Source organism: Monopterus albus, unplaced genomic scaffold (assembly GCF_001952655.1).
Source record: "Monopterus albus unplaced genomic scaffold, M_albus_1.0 scaffold112.1, whole genome shotgun sequence".
Classification (NCBI taxonomy): domain Eukaryota; kingdom Metazoa; phylum Chordata; class Actinopteri; order Synbranchiformes; family Synbranchidae; genus Monopterus; species Monopterus albus.
The window spans coordinates 1249046-1274001 of record NW_018127992.1 but is presented as its reverse complement, the minus strand read 5'-3'; the positions used below and the strand labels follow the sequence as shown (position 1 = coordinate 1274001).

General features: G+C 40.9%; 1 protein-coding gene across 1 annotated transcript; it reads right to left on the bottom strand.

Annotated features, from left to right (window-relative positions):
* Positions 1-492: 492 nt before the first annotated feature.
* Positions 493-20089, bottom strand: LOC109966491 (uncharacterized). Its single transcript, XM_020611348.1, has 3 exons — positions 19857-20089; positions 7157-7209; positions 493-2490 (listed from the first exon to the last, which is right to left on the bottom strand). The coding sequence occupies exons 2-3, from the start codon at positions 7186-7188 to the stop codon at positions 1743-1745; spliced, it is 780 nt and encodes a 259-aa protein (XP_020467004.1). The 5' UTR covers positions 7189-7209; positions 19857-20089; the 3' UTR covers positions 493-1742.
* Positions 20090-24956: the final 4867 nt, after the last annotated feature.

Below are 24956 nucleotides of genomic sequence, written 5' to 3'. Positions count from 1 at the left end.
GTTTATGTATAAAGCCAGGAACAATTTATTACCTGGTGGAATTCAAAAACTATTTAATGAAAGGGAAGGGGGATACAATTTAAGGGGTCAGTTAAATTTAAAAGTTCATGTTATACGTACAACCAAAAAAAGATTTTGTATTTCCATAAGTGGGGTAAAACTATGGAATAATTTAAGTGTGGACATAAAAAATAGTAATAGAATTGACGAGTTTAAACATAAATATAAAGGTATGTGTCAATCAAGATATATGCAAGAACAGGCTTAAGTTTCCCAAAACTAAATATATTGACTCCAAGTTGTTTAACATAACGCTTGGGGCAACTCCTCACATTTTACCCTCATGTGCGTGTCCATGCCTAATGTTAGCCAGCAAGCTAGCTAATAACAAGAACTACTTTTTCTGTGTTCCACTTCTTCTCAAACCCACGTCAGAATAAATAATTATGCATGAGAACAAAATACTTCACAGTTGACATTTTTACAGCCCGTTTCTTTATTTTATATTATAAATAAGTAGAAATGATTTGGCAGGCAAACAATGATGAAACAAATCATAACTTCATTGAGCAAGAAGCTTATTTAGCAACTCTTCCATTAACACACTTTTCAGAGAAGCCATATCTGAAATTTCTTCTGCACCATCTAGCCTCAATTGGTTTATTATTAGGCACATGCAAGCTTTGAGTTCAACCAATGTCACAGGCCAGACCCGGGCAAAAAAAAAAAAAAAAAACTGGGGGGAAAAAAGAGTGAGCAGGTTGAACTGATGGCCTGTCTGTGGTTTATTCAACAGTAATTTGACATTTGCTGGTTTTGTTGAGCTAAAGTTGAAAAACTACAGAAACTAAGATGATTAAAGTGAAATGTACATGTGGCTAGTTTATATTTAATCTTTGGTGTCCTGCTTTGGATTTCAAACTTACATAGATCTTCTGATATTCCACCACATGGCATGGTCTCACATTAATATGCATTAAAATGTCATTAACTGACCAAAGATCTGAGAATTGTGAGTGGGTGCATCTGATAACATAAGAACAATGTGCAAGCTCAGTTCAAAATTTCCAAGAATCTGTATAAAGTATTTGAATGCGATGTAATCAATGCTGACACACAAGTGGATAAGCTATAAATAAGGACTGCGTCCTCATCTTCCGTCACATTCTTCTGCTCCAGTCTTTAGCAACATCCAGTTTCTTCTTACAAGAAATCAAAAATGATGAGTGAAGTTATAAATAAGAGAAAATGGGAACAAAACATGTGTAGCGTATAAAAAGTGTGCACTGACCTTTTGTCTTTCGCCTGCTCTTAAATGAGGGCGAGGTTCCTGAGCAGACTATGAGATATGGCTACGCTCCATACTGTGATAAAAGCAGTGTAGTGTCTTACAAATACCTGTACAGGGGGAGTGCAGACATGGCAAAGCAGTGGATGAGCACAAAGGGGCTTATTAGGACTGTAGAGTGTTAAATACACTGTAGTACATTCAAAAGGGCTACTGATATGGCTGCAGGCAATATTCAGTCTACACACTGATGTCTCTTCATTTGTTGCTTGACGCAAACCTCGCAGCACTGGAAAAGGCTTTGAGTTCCAAAGTGAATCTGGGTGTTTTTGTAAACTGTTTTCCTTCATTCACTGTGTAAAACATGAGGTGTTAACTGAGAACCACCAGGAAACTGAGGTTCCTGGTGGTTGTGAACACTCCACTGATGAGTGAGAGACAGCACAGGCATCTGTCACTCGCAGTCCTCCCCTGCAGTGGCGGCCTCCAGAGCAGCAAGAGCCTCCGCTACCATTGAGTCTGTGATGCTGTCCACCTCCACATCCTCGTCCTCACTCTTGGTCACTGAGATCCCGCTCTCAGCAGTGGAAACTTCCAGATTCCTTGGGAGCCTACGCTCATCCCTGGTGTCTGCTGAGGATAGGCTGGTGGTGCTGGTGTGGATGTCCACTGAGAGGACACTCCCCTCATCCCCCGTGTCACAGGGGTACTCAGGCGTCCCTCCCACGCCCTCATCTATCTCGTCTGCTGATAGGCTTTCACTCCTAGTGATGGCGCTGTCCCACCTGTCTCCTGTCACATGGTGTCCCTGCTCGTGGTAGCTCATCTGGTTTTCATACTCCTGTATGTCTGGGTAAACCGGGACCTGGCTCGGGGTTTTCTCCTGAATCAGCCATCTTGGTCCCAGACCCTCTGGCTGGATGATGTACAGACCCCCCTCTGCAGGTGGAGTGCTGCTCTGCTGGTACAGCTCCTTCGCAGGTGCATGCAGCCTGTAGTTGACCTGGTTGTTGTCCAACTCTAGTCTCAGTGTGCTGTCATTGGACTTGCTGTAGCCCATATTGTGGAAGCCCTGCTTCTGCTTGTTGTGGTCGCTGAGTGCGCTGCTGCTGGGGGCCCCGCCTGAGTGATGACGGGGCTGGTAGAGGGAGCTAGAATCAGTTTTCCTCCCATTCACTGCCACAGAGGGGTCATAAAGGTAGCTGTGAGAGACAGACAGACAGTGTCACTTCTAGAGCTACAACCATTTGTCAGCTACAGCACAGTCTCATGTAGAAGCTGGCATTCAAATAAAGGGCAAGTAGTGACCAGCACAAACAAATAAAGGCCGGTCGCTAATGGAACAACAAACAGGGGTGGAGTTACCTGGTGCCTACTACAGCAGCTCACAAATGTAGTACAATGTACACAATTGGACTGGTACAACAATAGAATCATGCTAGACTCGCCACACTGCTACTCTTTGTTTCTCATATTCTAATTAAGTCTATTTCTTTTTTTACCTTAAGGATCACTGTAAAGTCAACAAAACACAACACAGTAAAAACCTACTTACAAAGGGAAGGCTACATTATAAGAAAATGAAAAAGGCCAAATTAAAACGATTCCTCTGAGGTAACTAAAGGGCGCTATTTGAGAATTTCTATCAATTAGTGAGATTGTCAAACCTTTTGCTAGCACCACCATGATACTGACATTTTTGTTTGTTAGTGACATTTCTCTATTTGATGGATTGTTGTGAAATTTTGTATAAACATTCATGTTTCCCTCAGGATGAATAGTGATAACTTATCATCCACTATTATTTAGCACCATCAAAACTGAGTTTGTCCAATACTATAGTTTAGCTTATGTCTAAATACCTATAAAAAAGAATGACGGTCCTGTTTGCATAAAACCGGTCAAACTACAATTCATGTTTTGTGCTAATTAGCAAATATTGGCATTCTAACTTGCTAAACCTGCTTGGTAAACATGGTAAAGAATGTACCGGCTAAACATCAGCAGGGTCGTTCAGGACATGTCTGCAGGCAGATGTTAGCATTTGGCCTCTCAGAGCTGCTAGGATGGCTGTAGGCACTTTGGGCTCTGGGAGCTTGTGATGGACAGTTTTCATTATTTTCTGATATTTTAGGGACCAAATGACATGAAAACAAACAGTAGTTGCAGTCTGGGTCATTTCACAAAACATTTTCTACACTGTTTCTCTCAAAAATGTCCAAAAATGTAAGAGTTGCACTTAACCCGACTTTCCCATTTGATTTCCTGGGGACAGCCGGAGAGAGCTATTTGTGTCTGTCCGAGTGGGCTCCAGGAGTCAGACGTGACAATCGATGAGAACACACTCGTATCAAACACTGACAACAACAAGGATAGTTCACTGTGCAGTCGATGCACCTCTCCAAAAGCCACTGTTACCTCTTAGGCCAACGTGCACTTGATGTTTACACAGACTACATGTGGCATTAGCTGTGGCAATGTTTGCACTGCTCATGTGACTGTCAGACATATTATGCAGAGTGTTGGAAGGAGAGGGAGGTGTTCACAGGTCTGTGATTTCACTCTTCTCTGGTTCAAACTGTAAAATACAGACTTTTATTCTCAAGTGTTTTCTCTGTAACTTCCAGAAAAGAAAAGGTTAACGTGAAAAGGTTAAAACGGAAGCTACAACTTTTCACTGATTTGATGTGCTGATGCATGATGAGTATCACCAAATATTTCTCTAACCCCCCCCCTCCCCATCTCTGCTACAAAATGACTTTTTTTGACTAAATTACAGATGGATTTGCTGATGTTGTTCCAATTTCTCATAGGCTGCTAGAGGTTGATAAAAATCCAGGACTTATTAATGCTCACTAAAGCTTTACGCCATAAATAGCCCCTTGTAGTGTGTAATGACCGTCTGATACCACCATTCTGAAGGACTGCAAGAGTGTTTGCTCTCTCACACACACACCTCAACAGGTATTAGGAGTGTTGGCAGGAGGGCTGTGTTTTGTGAACAGACTGTCAGACATCACCTGCTGTGAGAGCCTCATGTTTTTCCCACACCCATCTTTTCTGCCTTTCATTTGTTTTCTCCTCCACCCAGACCCCCAGCAGAGCCCCCCCCCCCATTCCCACTCCTCTCCCCCTCCAAAACAACGTCCTTGCCTCTCCTTCAGTGCTGCTGTAATGTAACTGCACTCTCTAAGCTACAGTCCCTTTGTACTTGACTTCTCCTTGATGTGAGCGCCTTCCCTCAAGCTTCTGTCTCGCTCCCTTCCGCCTCCTCCTCCTCCTTTCTCAAGTTGTCCTCCTCACTTCTGTTTTCCACTCTTTTTTTATCTCACCCCCTCTTTGGCTTTTCTTCACACTGTTCACTATTCATGCACAAGTTCAGAGAATTAAGAAAACTTCTGGATATTTTGACTGAATCAGTAACAGGCTTCATTCTCCCCTCCTGGAACACAGACACATACACAGAAAATCACCCGCTCATGCATTTATATTCACAAGCTAGCACACACACCCTCTGACATAGTCTCTCACCTTGCATCCTTCCATCCCTTCACAGGAGAAAACTGAGAAAATGAATGTTTTCCATTTCTCTTTCTCCTGGCCAGTGCTGCTGCCAAGGTGAAACCTGAGACTCACTTTTATAAAAGCCAGACACACACAAGGTGTGTTACCATGAAAAAAGGCCAATAAGTCATAAACCTGGACAAAAGCTGTGTGAGAAAATGAAACTGTACTTTCATCACTGACAGGAGGTCGCCACCTGTTCTGTTTCTTCGATGAGCAGCCCCAAGCAACTTGTTTCTCTGAGTCTGTTTTTCGTTTCTCAGTGAAGTATCTTCAAAAGACTAATTTCATATCTCTGTAAGGAGGAGTATGGTTTGTTTGTGTGTATCTGATTACCTGAGCCAAGCATTAAAAGTCAAACAGGAGGAGAGAAGAAGCATCGGCCTCAAGCTTGGATTTTAATGACAAAGGAGTACTTTTGCATATAGGTCTGATCCTGAGGAGTTCTGCTTTCCCCTCTCTGTTGAGATTTTTTTTTTTAGGAAGAAGCTGCTCTTTGCATGTTTTAACTTTGACAGTGCACTGGACAAGATGCTGTTTTACTGGGGGCATCAGAAAACATTCCCACAGAGACAATAAAATGATTTTCAAGCTAATGCATTGATTTGCCACACCTGCACCATGTGACAATACCAGCTCACGTCTTGTGCTACAAAGGTTTTAAATTGTTAAATGTGTTCTCAACTATAATGCAGGGTGCAGTGGTGTCTATAGATTTTGTCACCAACACTATTAGGCTTGTGATGAAGATTTTAATGCTGTTTTTTTTAAGTGGATGTTATTTCCACCCCGGAGAAGCAAAAAGTATAAATCTGCAAATTTGGTTTGGTTTAAAGTGTACTGTAAAAATTATATTTGAACAAAAAAAACTTAAGCTTCCCCTATTTGTCTGAGCAAGTTTTTGAAGTACAGCCATCTACCTTGTAAAATGAGATTTGTGTAGGTTGATATTCTAGAACAAGTCACACCCACAGTTTTGTGCAGGTTTGTTGAAACGTTGATACTGAGGCCATACTGCTGACCCAGTAACCTATAGGTCTACCCTGCCAAACACCAAACACCACTAAGCCCAAAAACATGACACGCCAGACACAAGCACTCACATTTGCATCTTTGACATGGGAAATGAGGATTACGACTCCAGTATGTGAATTACAGCCTCATTAATCTGCAAACTTGTTTCCCTGTCTCCTTGCTCACCTCATGATGCAAAGTTGAGCTCTGACAACAATGCCTTGTAGGCCTTTAATGAATAGACAGCCCTGCAGAGAAATACAGTAACCAAGGGCGATGGCTATTGGCATATCGACTCAGTTTGTGCAAAAAGCCCACATGAGGCTGAGTGTGCAGACATATTATAAATGGACCTCTCACTACCTTCATGAAACAAGACAAGAAATCATTATGTGGTGAAGGAGACATTTGAATTGGCACTATGGATGTGCAGATCAGGAAATCTGATGTGAGAGGCTGTTACTGACGAGGTGGACTGTGCAGTGGTTTAAGGTTACTGAAAAGGCAAACAAATGGGATATTTCTAAGGTTAATACAAGAATACTGCGAGAGGTTCTGATGTTGCTTCTAAAGCTAACGTAACATTAGCGACTGAGCATGATCATGATTTTACCTTTGTATTGAATTATTATGATTTTAATCAGGGTCATTTTTAAATTTAGTTTTAACTGAATAAATCAAGCTCTGTGTAACAATAGTGCTATGTGCCACATTAGCCGTAACCAGAGCGTCTACCGGACTGACAAATGTACTCATTAGTCAGCTAATGCTAGTTTCAGGCTGGAGGCTGCATTTTGTAGTTATTAGCAACCACTGACTATATATAAAAGATGGACAAACCCTCTGTGATGTCAGCCATTGGTTTTCTGACGGGTGGTTTTCAAGCTTAAGTCTGGTCATTCACATCTTGGTAGTGTTTCAACTACGCTTGCTAATCCAATAATGGGCAAAGTGGTAGAGCGGCCATGCCCTTAATTAATGCATAATTTTTAGTCTCAATATAATTTTTACTGCCAAGTTGACAAACTGCCAGCCCCAAGTGGCCATTTGAGGAACTGCAGATTTGGGCACTTCCGCACTCATCGGTAGTTCACATCATCACTAGCAAACTGGATGTGATGGGAGGGGCAAACAGTGGTTAGGAGCAGCTGATGGTGTCAGTTTGTTTGGAGTCTCACTAGACCCTCTAAGCTGGAAAGGCAATAAGTAGAGTAGGTTTAAATCCCTAAAAACAAGTGACTAACAAAGTGGGCTGAAAATGATTACAAGGAAGACTGAGACAGTTCTCACCTTTTTACCATCCTGCAGCATTGACACCCCATTTGGCCAGCTGTGTTGCGGAGCTGTGGAGGGACAATGACAAGCAATTAAACTTTAATCACACAAACACCCTGAAATGCAGGCAACCTCTAAAAATCTTTTAAAAACATGCACATATTGTTTTCAGTGGGTGACATTCTGCCACCAACGTCAGCAGTCAGTCGTCAATCAGAAATTACAGTCGGCTCCACAGGAACCAATCTGCACAATAACACAGGCTTTGACAGTTCGAGACTGCTATTGATCAGACAGTGCACCACCTCCAGCATGTGAGTGGGTTTTAAATGAGGGCTTTTTCGAGGTCCTGAAGATTTCACCTCATCATTCAGGTTTTTACTTTGCCCTTGGTCTTGGCGGTGTTAGGACACAAGCGTGAAAACTCTGTCTCCCTGAAGCGCCGACAGAGATGTTATTGCCATCCATCACTGTTGTGTGTGTATCGATGAGTGTGTATCCATGTGCAGGATTAGAATGACCTTTTCTCTCCTGGTGGTTTGTTTCTCTGGGCTTTGGCATTTCATTGCCTGAGTAAATAATTAATCACAGAGTCTTGAATGGGTTTGTCTGAAAGCGAAGGAGAAAGAGAGTGACAGAGGTCAAGGACAGTTTTCTTTGTGGGATAAAAGGCTGTGTGTATGTGCCCATGAGACAAAACTGTTTCTAGTCTAAACCTTAACTTTCTGACCCTGAACGCCTTTACTTTACCTTTAGCTGAATCTTTGAGCAAAACCTAATAAGAATCAGCTCAAAGTCCAAAGTGTGGAAGGAAGTTCTATCTGGGTGACGCACTGTCAACAGACGGTTAATTATAGTCCTGATTGAGAGCGTAATGTCTTATCGGTGACAAGCAAATTGCACACCATATCATGACACTGTAATAGATTCAATGTCACCCCTGTTACAAATGCGCCTTCAAATAGCATCTAGACGTCTGGTGTTATTCCGCTCAGTATATTTAACCATACCAGTGGTTTAGTCAACAGGATAGCCTTTGTCTTGTAGTCGTGACTATGAACCGGACATGTATTCTAGGATTTGGTTGGTCTGCTAACTGGAAGGTTGGTGGGTCGATTCCTGGCTTCTTCGGTTCACATGTTGAAGTGTCCTTGAGCAAGACACTGTTGTCCCGGTGATGTCACTGCGTGTGTGACTGGGTAAATGGCCAAATAGCGTGAAAGCGCTTTGAGTGTGCTGCGATGCATAGACAAAAAATTATACATCGTAGCTCCTGCAGTCACTTAATTTGTTTGTATTTAGCAGTCCAGTAAATTGTCAGTAAAGGCAACAGTGATGCAAGTGCTTTAGTAATACTCAGGGATTTCACTCATCTTTGTGCAAAGTCCCTGAAGGAACAAACCAGGAGCTCCAGGGCACATGTAGGCCCAATGCTTGTGATGCACTGCTCATGTTGGTGCTAAATAAAACAGCAGGCAGATCTGAGAAGGCCTGATGAGTTATATAATTTACAAGATGCCTTTTACCCTGGCTATCAATCTGATCCTGTGAACAGGGCTGTCATGGCTGGGTCGCACTGTTTTCCTGAAAGGCTGTATTTGTGCAACAGCAACAAAGCGTGACTTAGTTATCCCAAGACATCTAATTATCCCCCCTACAGCTCTTCTCAGAGTGTCATCCTCTTGTCTCTGAGTGCCCTCTGCTCTTGTGACGTGAGGCGGACTTTGCTGTAACCTGGTTGAAACAATTTCTGCAACTGCACTTTCCCTGGGACCACCAACACTTTCGCAGCTACTTATGGAAAAGCTAGGTGTGTATATATGCCACGCCGAGTGCAATTCAGAGCAGCAAAGAGGCCAGCGGCTCAACAGAGGACCCTGTTTCACACACTGCCGCACTAGCAAGCACCCACCCAGCTGATGTGCCCCTTATCTTCCAGAAGGAGAACAAGAAAGGAGGTAATTTCCCAGCGGACATGAGGAGCTATCACATTAATGGAGCGTTGTATTAGTTGGGGCAGGTCGCCCAAGTCACTATCAGCCCAATTTTACAATTACTAGTCACTTTTAAGTATGTGAATAATAATTTGACAAGCTCCAACCCTCAATCCTCTGATCACTTATGCTGTTGCTGAATATGCTGATTTCTCCTTCCAGCACCAGCAGCAGCTCCTTCCTCCTTCTGTTTTCATGTTGTGCTGAAACATTTCTTGCCTTGTGCATTATGTATATTCTTCGTCCCAGTGATATGTGTCTGCTGCTCTCTGCTCTCTGCACCCTTGGGTGTGTTTTAATGTGCTTGCCTCAGAGTCCTGCAGGACAGAGCCTCCTCTGCCAAATACGATCGCGTATCTATTTGTTGCCACAAATGGTCCTAAATCCTTAGACATATCAGTCTTGGACTGGATTGTTATGAATTAATTATAAGTATAATTAAGTTTAGTTCCTTCCTGGCACTGTTTTCTCACTACAGATAAAAACACCGTGACAGTACATGGATTATTAAATGTTGCAACAGTGGCATAATTAAGTAATAACTTACTTCACGTTCAATGGCTTACTCCATATTTGAGGCAAAAGTTTAAATCTAATTTCATTACTGAACATTTCCACAGCATACACAGATAAAACCAGTCCAGGTGCTAGAGTGTAAATGTTAAAGTGGCCCTCATACAGTTGATTTTCATGTGGCTCTGCCAACTCTGTGAAGTATTTCAGTCTTTCAACAGTTTTGGTTTTAAGGTTTGTAAATGTACAGTTTTGTTTTCACGCTCATAGTTTATTTCCAGACCAAACAGACAGCAAGCAGTTTTCAGCCAAAAAGCTATAAATGCCCACTTACTTTACTTTCAGTGATAATATGTCACTGTTGTGTTTATAGCTTGTTCCTCAATCAGTTAATGCAGGTTTAGGCTCATATATCGAATCTTTAATAGAGGTAAACCTTATTCCCAGAATCCATAGTGATGTCATCAAACTGCTTGTTTTGTACAACCAACATTAAAAAAACCAAAGATATTAAATTTAAGACTAATAAAATCAATAAATTGAGGAGCTGGATCCTGTGAATTGTAGCGTACATTAAAAGGTCAAAAAGAAAAATTTAATCTGCAAAGATAAAATTTCTTCTATACTCTAAGAATGAGCATTATGCATTTTATCTATTACTACCTCATACAAGGTTTTTGGTATTTTCAGATCAGTACTCATCAATATCTGACAAATACAGTACAGTTTTTTACAGTGGTCTAAACACTGTAAAAAAAAAAGTCTTTCCCTCTTGTGTCAAATCATGGGAATTTAATATGTTGGATGCAAGTTTGTGTTCAATACTACAAGATGTGGAAATGAAGCACAACTAAACCCCTTTTAACACGGTAAGGAATGAAGCTAACCATCCTTTTCCCACTCAGAGGCCTGTGATATCTATCGACTATTTATTAAGCTGATTTTACATTGAGTGTTATCTTAACAGGCCATATTTACATACTCATGTGACAGGTTTACCTTCCTACAAAGCAAACATTAAGTATTCAGTATTCTATGTGACATACAGTATATGGTAAACAAATGTGAATGGTAGAGATAAATGGTTAAAATGAAACTCAAAGTGAGAGTATTATTTCGTTCCACTCTGTTACTGTTCCACGAGGTGCATTTTGTGGTGTGTTTAGGCTGATCTCTGACATCTGGTCAGGACACGTCAGACAGGTTGACTAATGGTTGGAGGATTAGGCTGGAAAAAGCTTATTTGCATCGGAATGGAGTTGAGTTGCAAATTTGCGAGGGAAAAACTGGCTCTGGGTTGACTGAGCACTGACCATGTGACTGCAGTGTTACCTGCCTTGGGCTAACTATTCTGCTGCTGGTCAGCCGAGACAACTCCCAGTCAGAGGGGGACTAGTCCTGCCAGGCACATGTGTCACAGTGCCGTCTCAGCCTGGGCAGCTGTCAGCGCTCCTCCAAGCAGAAAGGAGCCAATGACTAGTTACAACCCTGTACTCATAACTAAGCAACATTAGCATTAAAGGTCAAATACAACGCCCCAAAACTCTGCAACGGCAAACAAGACCTACAAGGCAGGCTGATGTATGTTCTGGCTCCAATGTGTCCAGCTGCAGCTGTCATTTTTGCCACACAGTGTTTGCAGAGTCAATAGCTACAGATACACACTGAGAGGTGGAAAACCAGGAAGCTGCTGCTTGTGCAGTGAACACCCATGACTTCCCATCACTGCTTTGCGTTTTAAGATTAAACTTTAGTAACCGAGGCCTGGACTGTGCTGGACCTGAAAGCCTGGTACATTTTTACTGAAGTACTGTACTTAAATACAATTCTGAGGTACTTTAACTAAAGCGATGTACAAGTTACTTTAGTAGCTTATGTCAATCTTATGCTTGTTGCTTCTTCTCCACTATATTACAAAGGAAAATAGTTTTTTTTATATTTATTTGATATTTGCAATTGCTCGTTACATTTTCAGATAAAAATTGTATCCAAAACACACAATGATGTCATAAAATATATGTATATACAGTGCTATTCAGTGACTGAGCCACAATGTCCCTGGTTTGTAGCTTAGATGTCATTAGATGTCACTCTCCCCCTCCTCGTTTCCCGTCAACAACTGTTGCTATTTAATGATGCCCTAAAATGCCCCCAAAAATATATAAATAGCTCTGCCTCAGACAGTTACAAATTTAAAATATGACTGTATTGGTATTTCAATAATGTAATGTAATCATCTAATAAAATAGAAGAAGTCTTTTCATAGGTACTTTTGTCACTTTGATACTTGCAGTACAATTTGCTGCTGTATTTTTACTCAAGCACATTTTAAAAATACTGCAGTTTTCTCAGAAGTGGAAATTAACCCATGTACTGTACCTGAGTTCAATTTTGAGGTATATGTACATGAGTAAAGTTCACCCTCAATCAACGCATGCCCCTGGGCAATGGCAGGGAATTTAGTGGAGTCAGTACAGTGTGTCGGCTTAGGCTACAAGGCAATGACTTACTTTGAAAACCAAGGTTGAAAGCAGTAGAATGTAACAGAAGCAGATCAGAGGACTCGTGACCAAACTGAGAGCCGTGTCAGCAATGAGACTGTCTCTTTCTCAGGATAATCACCTTTATTTGGCCAAGTTGTTACACACAAGGAATTTGTTTCTGCTACAGAACCGAGGCAGCCATCTGCGGCGCCAACTCACACCAATGGCTCTAACCATCGGGGGCAACTTGGGGGTTCAGTGTCTTGCCCAAGGACACTTTCGACACGTGGACTGCAGGCACCGAGATTTAAACCTCCGACCCTTTGGTTGGAAGACGACCGCTCTACCCACTGATCCACAGTCTCCCCCAGCCTTTATAGTAACTAACAGCATATGACTGAGATTCACATCTGAACATCCGTATGGCAAATCGCAATGTTCCTCTGGAGACTTTCCAAAGTCATAATGAGCTCAACGATTCAGCCCGTGAATGAAATGACTATCATTCATTCAGATATTGGCCACTGTTGCCTGGCAATATTAGTGCTTTATCTGCTCCTTGTGCCATTCAGTATACTATATATTGCTCCAGTTTTTTATGATTGGGAAGATCACAGAACGATTAACTAAAAAAGGGAGATATTTCTTAGTTTTCATTGGAGGAAATTGAAACATTACATCTTGGAGAAACAGCTGCAGTAAAAATGAGACTGCTGTAGAGTCCCCTAAATGTGAACTAGATTGAAATTCAGGGGATACCAATGGAACTGGCAGTCAGGGCAACTTGATGATTGCCACAGGTGGAAAGTTTCATCTGCAAAGATAAGACTTCCTCTAAAAGTGTCTAGTTGAAATTGATTTTGCCTGTTAAAGAATGTTTGTAAAAGAGAAAAAGGAGTTACTGTGTTTTTATTCCCTGCAACAACTGAAAAAGTGACTACTCTTGGAAAGTTTACTATACAAGAAAACACACAGCATACTGTATGTTGACACACTAATCAACCAAGAGGAGGTATCAAAATAAAAACTATGAGTTTAATGCGCTTCTTACATAAGCAGAGCTTTTCGGAGATCCATCAGGTGACCGAGCTGTGCAGCAACAGCAAGGTCTTGTACGTGAAGGACTCAGTTTCTTTGTGAGAAGTTCATTAGAGACTCTCCAGACAGGCTTGCCACTCCTCAGGCAACAACTCTGCAAAAGCACATCCAGTTACCATCGATTGTATAGGGACGCAATGGTACACAAAAATTATGTATGTAGCTGCAGTTTGGTTCATTTTTGATACAGTAAGTGGAAAAATCATAAAATTGCTTGCCATATGATGCAAACTTCTGTAAACAATAATTTAGAATCCTTTTAAGTTATAAATGAAACCTATAAAAGAACAGAATACGGCTGAGAACTATTAATAAGTGCCCCACTAACTAGAGAACAGTTGTTTAAATGATGAAGGAAGAAGTGTTTGTACTATGCTTGTTTTTTCCTTCCAGCAGTGAGGTTCACAGTCGCGTGGTTTCAAACGAGTTGGCAGGTTTGATGTGTTGTCAAAAACACAGCTGATCACCGCTCGATGAACATATAGACCAGAGCACAATAAATGAGTAAGATGTTTTATCCACTATTCTTTATTTGTTGTTGTATTTCACTGGGATGTGTTCCCAAACAGGAGACCTCGTGATAAGGGAGGGTCTTCCAGCTCTGGCTTCTTGTTTACATTTGCCATGATGTGCGTTAGCTAGAGGCTTGGTAATCCAAAGCATGCTGTTACAGTTTTTCTGAATTGCTAAAACAATAAACCCCATTCTCTGAACCAAATTCTAAATAGCCGAAACCAATTTGTCAAATAAATCACTCTTTCTGCAAAACAAGTTCAGGCACTTAGACTGTTTGCAAAACTCATGCACTCTTTTTGCTAAACTCTAAACACATTCTCACTCATTAAAACACAATTCACACTGTGATGAACTTGTGTTGCAAAGCACTAAACACAGAAGAGCAGAACTTAAACGCAACTAAAGTACAGCTGTCATCGTTTACACACGATTCAAAATTGTTCACACTCGTTTCTAATTATGTGATGAACAGGTACAAAATATAAGCCAGTTCAAAGTGCACAGATGGCACAGTTACATCCAACTATGGAAAACAATATGAGAGGAAGAGTGCGTATAAGAGGTGGTGGACAAAGAAGACGAGGATGAGGACATTTGAGCAACTGTGATAGACCATGTTCTCGTGCATGGAATGACAAAGAGGGAGGCAGGACTTGAGCAGATTCTTGGTGGCCACCATAATCAGGACATTCAGAGAAGAGAACAGGTAATACTGTAATCTTTTAAAGTAAACTGTATTTTCATCATTTCAATGACTAATTCTCTTTGTCACTATACTGTTATGTGAACAAACAAAAAATACAGTAAAGAAAAGCTGTCCAAGCAGACAACATTTTATGTATAGTAGTAATTTCCATCATACTTTTACTACATGTATGTTTGGTTTTTTTGTATAATTTTGTAGAATTGCAAGACTACCACATTTTGAAGGAATCAACAGTGTAAGCCGTTCTACCATTGACCGTGTCCTCCAACGTAACCACATACGCATGAAGCAGGTATACAGAGTACCCTTTGAACGTAACTCTGAAAGGGTCAAAGATCTACGACATCAGTATGTGCAAGTAAGTAAACGCTCAGACATTGTCAGTGCTGATGCTTACAGTGCGCTTCTGAGCTTCTAGCCTACAGTTATTGTAACGTGCACTATGTTGTGTATGTAAAGCAGGAGTGCATACAAAGACACTACTGTAGAAGCCTTTCAGTTTCACTTATGTATTACAGTAAATGACTATTTTTATTTACAAAGAGTGTTCGAACTGGATTCAATGGAAAGGCCCCACGAATGGATTTTTGTAGATGAGGCAGGATTCAATCTTGCGAAGAGAAGACGGAGAGGGAGAAATATAATTAGCCAACGTGCAATCATGGAAGTCCCTGGTCAACGTGGTGGTAATGTCACCCTTTGTGCAGCTATAAGCAATCATGGGGTTCTCCATGCACATGCAACCCTGGGGCCATACAATACAAAACATCTTCTCACATTTCTGGATGGTCTAAGAAATGTAGCAGGAAGTGCAGCCTGTCTATGTCGTGGTTTGGGACAATGTCAGCTTTCACTGTGGTGTCCACATACACGAGTGGTTCAACAACAACCAGCTATTTTTAAATGTGTTCCTTCCGCCATACAGCCCTTTCCTCAACCCAATAGAAGAGTTTTTCTCAGCATGGCGGTGGAAGGTTTATGACTGCAACCCATATACCAGGGAAAATCTGCTACAGGCAATGGAACTGGCCTGTGGTGAGACAGACTTGCAGCCTTGTCAAGGCTGGATCCGTCGCACCAGAGGGTTTTTTGCCCGTTGCCTGGCAAGGGACAACATTGCCTGCGACGTGGATGAAGCCCTCTGGCCGGGCCCGGCTCAAAGACATGATCCTGAGGCAGAATAATCTTTCTGATGTGGTTTTATGCTTCTCTTTTGATAGTAACATGGTTTTTGGTAGATTCACCATACTTAGGTGTGATTTTCTTTTGTTTTGTGTTTTTTACTATATACAATAAACTGTTTTGTTGTAACTACATGTCCTGGATGCTGTGTTCTCCTTTTTTTGATGTAGTGTCTAATGAATGAGCTGCAGTGTGTATATGATTGACTTATGTGTGTATGATCGGAAAGCATTGTTTCATTTTGAGAGCTGGTAAAATGGTTTTGAAGCAACTGCTTGATTTTGCCAGACGAGTCAGAGGTTTTGTGAATTTAGTTTGAATATTTGGATTTGTGTTTAAGGTTCTGAGAAATGAGTGATAGTTTCAAGAAGTATGTTTTAGCAATTCAGAAAAACTGTAATAGCTCTCTTGTCCACCACTTATGTTCATGTGGAAACATGGATTTGAAAAAATGAAGACGGCTTAGGCACAGAAAACCCTGTGCACAAAACAAGCCTACTGTTAACTACAGTTAGACTATAAATACATGTAGCTTTGCACCCGTAGTTGGCAGATGGGAGAAAGGGGATTTAATGATCTACTAACGACGCTCTTTTCATGCTTTTTGTTTTGATCTCTAAAGCCTGTATTTGGTTTTATACTGTTGATATCTGCAGCGTTTAGACCAGCAACTAAAACCCACAGTTAGACAGAAATGGTTGTGGATAGATTTCAGCCATCCAAGGGCATAACAAAAACAACTATGACCGAGGAAAGACTATCTCCACGAGTGCTTTGTGTCACATTAGCAGAAACCAGAGCGCTGTACTGGACTGACTACTCGCTAGGCAGCTGATGCTAGCTCCGGACTGGAGGCTGCATTCTGTACAGTTTGTCACAGTTTGTTAGGAAACAAGATGTGATGGGAGGGACTTATAGTGTTTTGAGTCCCACAGCGGTGGACAATCCTGGTCCTCGGGGGCCGCTGCCCTTAAGGTGGAATTGACCACTGCATTAGACCCTAGGCTTAAAAGAAATTAGAGTAGGTTAAAAACAATCTACAGTTGTTAATAAACTGAATATGTGGACCGATCATGTGACATGCCACTGAATAAGACATGTAAAATATCAGTGAAAGTGAAATATCAAAATACATCGTCTGATTTCAAATGTAAACATGATGTTACAGTGTTCTGTGTGCGTAATATTCTGTGCTGAGTCCACACATCCTCTCTCAGATGGCCTTGGGCAGCAGTCTGATGAAAACAAGTGCTGTCTCCTCTCTATTACCCAGCAGCCCACACTTATCAATATCCCTCCTCGCTCCCCCACACTGCAAACAGACCTGCTGCTGTTTAAATCCCAGGGATCCTCCTGACCCAGCAGCTCTGAATTGGACTTCAGCAAGTAAATAAGCCAAGGAAGAGTGCACTTTCAAGCATGTGGTGGAGAGGTAAATTAGCAGAGAGCTACTAACTACAAGCTACATCTTTAACAGGCAAACAACTATTATGTAAACATTTATCTTTACATAGTTTACTAGGTTTGATACTTATCAAAGGTAGAATACACATGCATTAGATAAAGAGTGCATATTATTCTGTAAACTGAATGGAGAATGTGAAGTTGACATCATGCTGCATTGAATTCTAGGTAAATGCGCATGTTTGGGGCTTCAAACTGATTATCAGTCATAGATACAGTATATACACTACCTACATCTATAAGTTAATAAAAAAAATAATACTATCCTATACAGCTACATACAGTGGCGGATACTTCAACTATGTCCGAATGTCTGCATTAGTGTTCGGTTTGAACACAGACTGGACAGAAATTGGTTCATCTGCAGTTTTTGTGTTGTATGCTGACAGCTGCTAGCTAGTGTTAGCTCCCACACAGAGGAGGATCAGTGTGCAGTCATTTCTCAGTCCATTGCTCTCACTAGTGGGATCTCTATTTATTTTTCTGTGAACTGATTAATTGTTAAATCTATAAAATGTCAGAAAACAATGAAGAACACCTGCCACATTTTCCCAAAGCCTTCAAATGTTTTGTCAACCAATCAAAAAACCCAAAGATATTCCATTTAAATTTGTATAAAACGGAGAAAAGCAACAAATTCTTGTACTTGAAAAGCTGGAAGTGAGAATATTTTCATTTTTGCTTGGTAAATTAGTTCAGTGATTAAACCATCTAATTCTTTTTGTGGATAAACTAATCGCTTCACTTTATAATTTTTTTTTTCTAATTGAAAATCCTGCAAATGTCCTGTTAAATGTACAAGTCATGTTCAGTGGTACACCCCGATTCATTTAAAATTAAATGGGTTTTAATGGAAATGTTTTCCTGTTATTACACTATTTATTTGAAAAAAGAAAGTAACTATCAGCACAATATCTTTCCAGGCCATAATGTACACAACAGCACAGAGCTTTGTTCTCATATTAACATCCTGTTTCAGGTGTAGTCCTCCAGCAGCAGCAAACTAGACCTTGAACAAACAGTATTTGCATCCACTTTAAATGGCTTGTTTTGTCTAATAAGCTGCCACATGGGTGGAGTCTGCCACTAAAAGCAAAAAAGGGTTTAGCTGACCTGTGTAAATCACCTGTCATAAGGTTGTAATCCCACCTGAATGGAGCTAAAAGAACACATCAGGAAACCATCAGCAACAGACTAACAGACACGACAGCTCGGCGGTCAGACAAAGTTTGTATGTCAGTTTAGGTGACCCAGGATGCATGTTACATGTGCAAACAAAGCCCAAGGCCATGTAGCTGAGCTCTGGTTAACTGAGCCAAGCCCAGTCCTCCTCCTCCTCCTCTGCCTCTCCACCATGAAGAACAAACATCCCCGGTAACATCTCTCCGTTCACTCATTAACTTTATCTGCCCGTGAGTAATGTGCTCAGGGTGTTTTCAACTGTGCTCCCACGCAGTACGGTATGTCATTTACGATGCCATGCACAACACACAGAGATAATGAGGTTCTCAGTTTCACACATGCTTGTCATGTACAGGTGCACAGGACATGTCTTCAGTATTATCTCTGGGCAGCTGAAGGTTTTAGCAACATGGGTGAAGGTAGTGAAGTTGAATACTTGTTGAGCTAAAATGCCATTGTACTTTAAATTCAACTCTTTGCTCACAGTATGTACAATCAAACAGTTGAGCATTTAAGCGAACAGCACAAACGACAACATGCAAGTACACATTTTTACAAGTGGTGAAAGAAATTCTACCAGAAGCAGCAATACCACAGTAAAAATATGGAGTATGAAGTAACAAAAATGAAAATATTCGGTGCAGATAACTGTACTCAAATACAGCACTCCATTTTTGTAAAGTACAGAATAAACAATGAGCTATAATAGAAAGAATGTACAGTAACTGATTATATACAAAATGTACAGTGTAGTACAAATTACTGCAGCTCTGACATGCCTGTAATGTAACTACAGTGTGTGGGGTATCAAATTAAATGGCTTTAAATAAACTGTTCTGACAAGTGGTTGATCATTTGGGTCACAACAGCAGTACCAAACCTCATCTCAAATGTGCCTGTTATCCTGCTCTTTCTTGTTTTCCGTCCCTGTAAAATGAATACCTGTTGACCACCACACCTGGGGACGCCACCACGGCCTCTAGGAAGTTATCACGAGCATTTTTCACATTTGTTTAGACAAAATAATCCTATTAAAACAATTATTTCCATTAAGCAAAAATAAAATAAATTCCCAACCTTAATTTTATAGAGAAGGCTTTCAACTCTATGAAATAAAAAGTAACTGAAACATCTTGTACCCTTGTTTTTTGTTTTTCAGTCTTCACTTTGAGGGGCGTGCTGGGTTCAGTATATTTCAAAATGATGTCTAAATAATGGTCTTCCCTGCCTAGATTGCAGTAACGTTATATTCACATTTATTTATTTAGTGCGCGTTAACAGCCCAAGCAACAGGTGCAGCAGGTGGTGGAGCTACTCACAAATGACACATTATTTTCATTTACAGCACCAAATTGTGACATACATAAATGAAACTCATAATATCCTGACGTTATTGAGTGTTTTGCTCCTGATAACTCAACATCCACCTGCTGCTGTGAACCGTCGAAACTGTTTCAGCAAATGATTGATAACGTTATCACAACACGTTTCATACTCGTTGGAGGTCATTTGGAGCAGTATTTTAAAGCAAGCGAGCCAGAAACAGCGCAAAGCTACAAAATGTTGGTGGCACCTACCTGTTGCGCTAAGCGAAGGTGTGGCGCTTTGCCCTAGGTATCAGAGAAGAACGGACAACTTCAGTTGTCATTTAACTTGTTTCTCTTCCGTTCCTTTTCGGGGGAGAAATGACAAATACAGGAGAAAAAGCAGGTCAACATCTCCAGCTAGAAACGGCCTCCTTCCCTGGGTTTGAGGTGTTGTGGTTCCCCCCCTCGGTGACTCCACAGCCCCATGTCTCCTGTTTGAACAGCAGTGTGCCGACGGCTTGTTAGTCACAGAAACCACTATAACACCGTCAGGTTGCACACAGTGACACACAGCTGCTTCCTGCCACTGCTTCCACAGGAAAACTTAGCAACCCAAACGTCAGACCATATCTTTAAGATGTACAGCATTAAGATGTACATGCAGGCTGTTCTGACAAAGGCATTTATTTTGAAAGACTTTTTAAGTGATACTTTTTGGTTTTGAAAGGTTCTACATAATTAACTTACAAAGAAGAAAAATCCAGGTTTAATAATCAAAAAATGCAAAACAGATACTTCCATTAAAATCCCAATATACACACAGTATAGGCATATACACATTACACTGTGCGTTGGGCTGTAAACCTAACTATATTTGTTCCTTTATATTTACAGAAAACATGTTATAAACCTTATAAGGTCTACAGAAAACTTAATCATGTAACTTATATGAGCACAGTGGTTCTCAACCTTGGGATTAGGATCCATAGGTGGATGAGAAAATGGGCCCCTGGGCACAGACAGGTTAAAGGCCCCAATCCCTTCTACATATAGTAGGCCCCCCAGATGGACGCAGTCATGTCATTTGTAGCCATTTTGTATTGTATTTTGCATCTCTTTGTGGCGAACTTCTCTTTTTGCCATCATTTTTCATCACTTTAATGCAATGTTGTATCTTTCCTTATCATTTTTCAAGCCTTTGTGGTTATTTTGTGTCTTTTAATCCCGCAAAGGGTCCCAACATTAATGATACTAAAGCTTTTTCTTCTGACTTCTGTCTCTTTTCTGTGAAAAGCTGAACACTTACTGTCTAAGGCCTCTGGAAAAGCTTGAACTCTCACAAAACAAGCCGCCTTTAGATTTAACACTGCACCAGCATTTATCTTTATGTGAGACATTAATAAACCTGACTTCCTGTCTTGACTTGGCAACTTGTTTAGCTTGACAAAGCTTAACCTGACCTGCCTCCTCAGTTATTATGGTTGATCACACTGAATGACTTGTATGCAATTACAGCAAAGTCATCTGTAACACTTGCGCTCCACTCAACGTAAACGGACTTCAACCCAGAGAAGGAAAAAATAAAATTAAATAAAACATAGCATACATTTAGATGTGTGGAGTGGAGTAAATATTTTAATATGTCGTGTATTGTAAGCAAGAAAGGTTATCTTGCTCTGTAGCAGATATGAAACAAATGATGTATTTTGTTTTTCCAGTGCCTACTGTTTTGTATCACTATATGTAAATGACTTCCTTGATGGCGGCATACAACTGAGAAACCGGTTTGAGTGTTTACAGATGCACCGACATGTAAGTTTATCCTTGTTGAGGTCAAAAACAGAAACCCTCAGTATTAGAAATGGAACATGGCAGTGAATCTAAGGGTAAAGGAGATTTATGTCTTCGTTTGGACTCAATTAATTCACAAAAAGGAAGAGATATTCTTCTTTTACTGCAAAAGATGATGAATAACTTCACTGTCAGTCATGTAGAAATAACCAGGATATGATAAAAAACCTTGCATAGGCTTATATAAAAAAACCTGGCCATCTAAAACGATACTGTAGTTTCTATTTGCTTCTATTCTCATCTCGTCCTTCTCGCTGTTTTTGTATTTTTTCCACTTGCTTTTAATCATCCTCACAGCAAGTACGCTATGATTCAGTTCATGCATTCGACAGCGCAGTGAATGAGGGAAGGTTGACCCCCTCACAGAGAGGCTGACTGTAGCATCCTTTTGTGTGATAGAAAGCCTGACTGGCACTATCTGAATTGACCGGGTGCAGTTAACCCTCTTGTTCTCCATCAGTAGCTCTTCTCAGGCTTTCAATTCTATCACTTTTTAAAAACCTGTATTTATTCAGAGTAGGTCCAGTGAAAGGCCACCTCTCTCTTTCTCATTTGCACAGTTGCACCTGGAAGCCGCACAGCACAGCAACAGACTGACCCACGGCCAATGAGCAGCTTCAGTGGAGTGGTTGGGGTTGAGGGTCTTTCTCAATGGCACCACAGTGGTGTTAATGAGGGTGGGGCAAGCTCTGCTTTGTCACTTGTTCCACCCAGATTCAATCCTGCCGGTCTGGGGACTGAACCGGCGACTTTCCGGTCACAAGCTCAGAAGAATTTGCACAGTTCTGATGAAAGATGTTAAAATCAACCTCAGATCTTTATGAACTTCTTGCCATTGAGTCACTGATCTCTACCTGCTGATGATCACGTGATGACTGAAAGCTCCAGAACCAAAAAACCATGAAACCAAAAAAATTCACCAAATATTATAAAAAAATATTAATCAATTTAGTGAAATGTTCATTTTGACATATTACTAAAACAACAGTAAATAATTTGAATCTTTATCTTGAGTGTTTGTCACTTTTAGAACATTATTCAGGGTTTTTATACCAAAACTCGTAACTTTGCTCCTTTGTCAAACACTGCTGAATGTCCTCGTTGTGTGTGAGTCAGCAGAAAACTAAATGGACTTTGTTATGTACTGAGTCACAGCTGAACAGGTGTTTGTCTTAATGTGTCATTGTCCAGGATCCAAGGCAGAAGGAATGTACTTTCCACTGCACAGGATTTGATTCACTGCGATTATTAATTGTGAGGAAAAACATAAGATAAAATACTGAAGAAACATTTTATACAGGAGCTTTTAACTTCTGAGTGACTTGTCCAGCATCTGTAGTTGTCACCATGTTTCATTTCCTCCTTTCTCCTGTGCGTTCAGATCAAACCCCCTCAAGCACAGCAGCGCAGAGTGGACAGCTTTTAATCTCCTTAACCTATCACAGGCAAACAGCTCTTCTAACGCCTCCCAATTCCAGCTATTCACCCGAAATTGAAATAGAGCAGCCGACATGAAGAAGAAGGCCTTCGCATCTTGATGTTTCTCCTCCCAGTATGGTTCAGAGGAATTAGGTCAGGGTGGTGGTTATCTTTCCTAACTGGGGTTTGGCATTGAGGCAACTGGGGAAATGCGAGGAAAGAAGATAACAAGGATTGAAGGAGTGGGGATCTTGAGTTGTTATATTTCAATGATTGGATTTATTGTAACTCACCTCGCAGATAAAGGACAACTGTAAAATGTAAGTTTGTCTTTGAGTGGCCTCACACTGACGTGACTTCCCCGCGTGTGTCAAACACAGACTGCTCAGAGAATTTGGAGTATTTTAAATTTTAGCTTCCAGTCAAGTTAGTGTTTAGTTGTGGCTGGTTCATCTGGTCTGCCAGAGAGTGGGGGAGGGAAATATATGTCACAGGCTTCCCCATCACTGAAAATACAGGGTACAGATAAAAAAAAAATACAAGGATGACAAAAGGAGGGCCTTGGTTAAATGCTGCTGATGGTGAAGTGGCTATTTTAGGACCCTGTAAATAAGAGCAATGTCATACTCTACCTACTGTAGGACACACAAACAGAAACACATTGTATGACCTGTAGGGACCTCCTGCTCAAACCCCCTCAAGCACAGCAGCGCAGGTCAGGGTGGTGGTTATCTTTCCTAACTGGGGTCTGGCATTGAGGCAACTGGGGAAATGCACATTCCACCTGCGTGGTGCTGCAGGTGGAATGCGCTAGCGATAGTCGAGCTCTTGTTGTCATAAGGGCTGGAAGCAGCCCCAGCAGCCAAAAGACATGAGCTCACCATCATTACATTGAGAGGCGTGGCCAAGTCTGTCACCGCTGCGGACCTGATGTTGCCGTGGAGACGGGACACACACACACACACACACACACACACACACACACAAAGATTAGCTTAGAGTGACACCACTGGGAAATTAAAATGGTAGCCACAGCTTGATCTTGGATGATGTTTACCTGCGGGTTTGTGTGTCTCAGTGAGTGTGTGTGTGTATGTTTGGCGCAGGGCACTGTACAGGTGCACCGCATATGCATCATCTAATTATAACGACAATGTCAGCCAGTGTTGGAGAAGTATTCACCACGCTTGTCTGGCATTCGGCATCAAGCGCAGAACAGCAATTATTGGCCTATCAACTTGCTTTACAGCTTTGTTCTGTGTGTGTGTGTGTGTGTGAGAGGCTGTCAGCAATGTCAGTGTTTTCTGATGCTGGGAAACAAATTAAAAAACCAAAAAGCCCCATGAATTACCTGTTTTACAGGATGCTCTGCAAGTTAACTTATTGCTACCAGCGCTTCAGGACTGTTAATTTCAGCCAGTTATTCACATGAATCAACAAAAACACTTCCGCTGTCTCTAAGCACAAACATGGTTGAAATATCTCGTAGCAGGCTCTGATTACTGTGAAAAGCTCGAGGCAGTGGAGTGGAGGCAAAAAGTGAACCATTTTATTACATTAAAAGGTTTCATACAAACAATGCATACACACTAGTTTCATATTGCTTCAGACATAAGTTTCTTTTCTGCTTAAATTTCAGTTAAACAACTCTGTAATAAAATGTAAGTACAACATTTATGAAAATATAAATCTCTAAACGGGTAAGTCAGTCCTGACGATACAAAGAATACTATAGAAACATTCATTAACAGTATGCCAACTATGAGTTGCAAACATGAAAGTTATTAAAAGTCATTCAAGTTACTTAACATACAATAATACCATTTATTGGCTTCCATATGGACACATTCAAATATACTCTGAAACTGGCATTCCAATATATTTTGTACTCTTTTTAAACATTTTAGCAAAGATAGCACGGTTTCTCTATCATAAACATAATCACAGTAGAACACTGAAACAATTTGGTACCAGTATAAATACAGTACAAGCGTTATAATCAAATGAGACGGTCAACGAAACAAAACACAAAATATAATAGGGACTTTGGTAATTACATTATAGAATATATTTTTAATTTAGAAACTCTTGAGTTGTAGG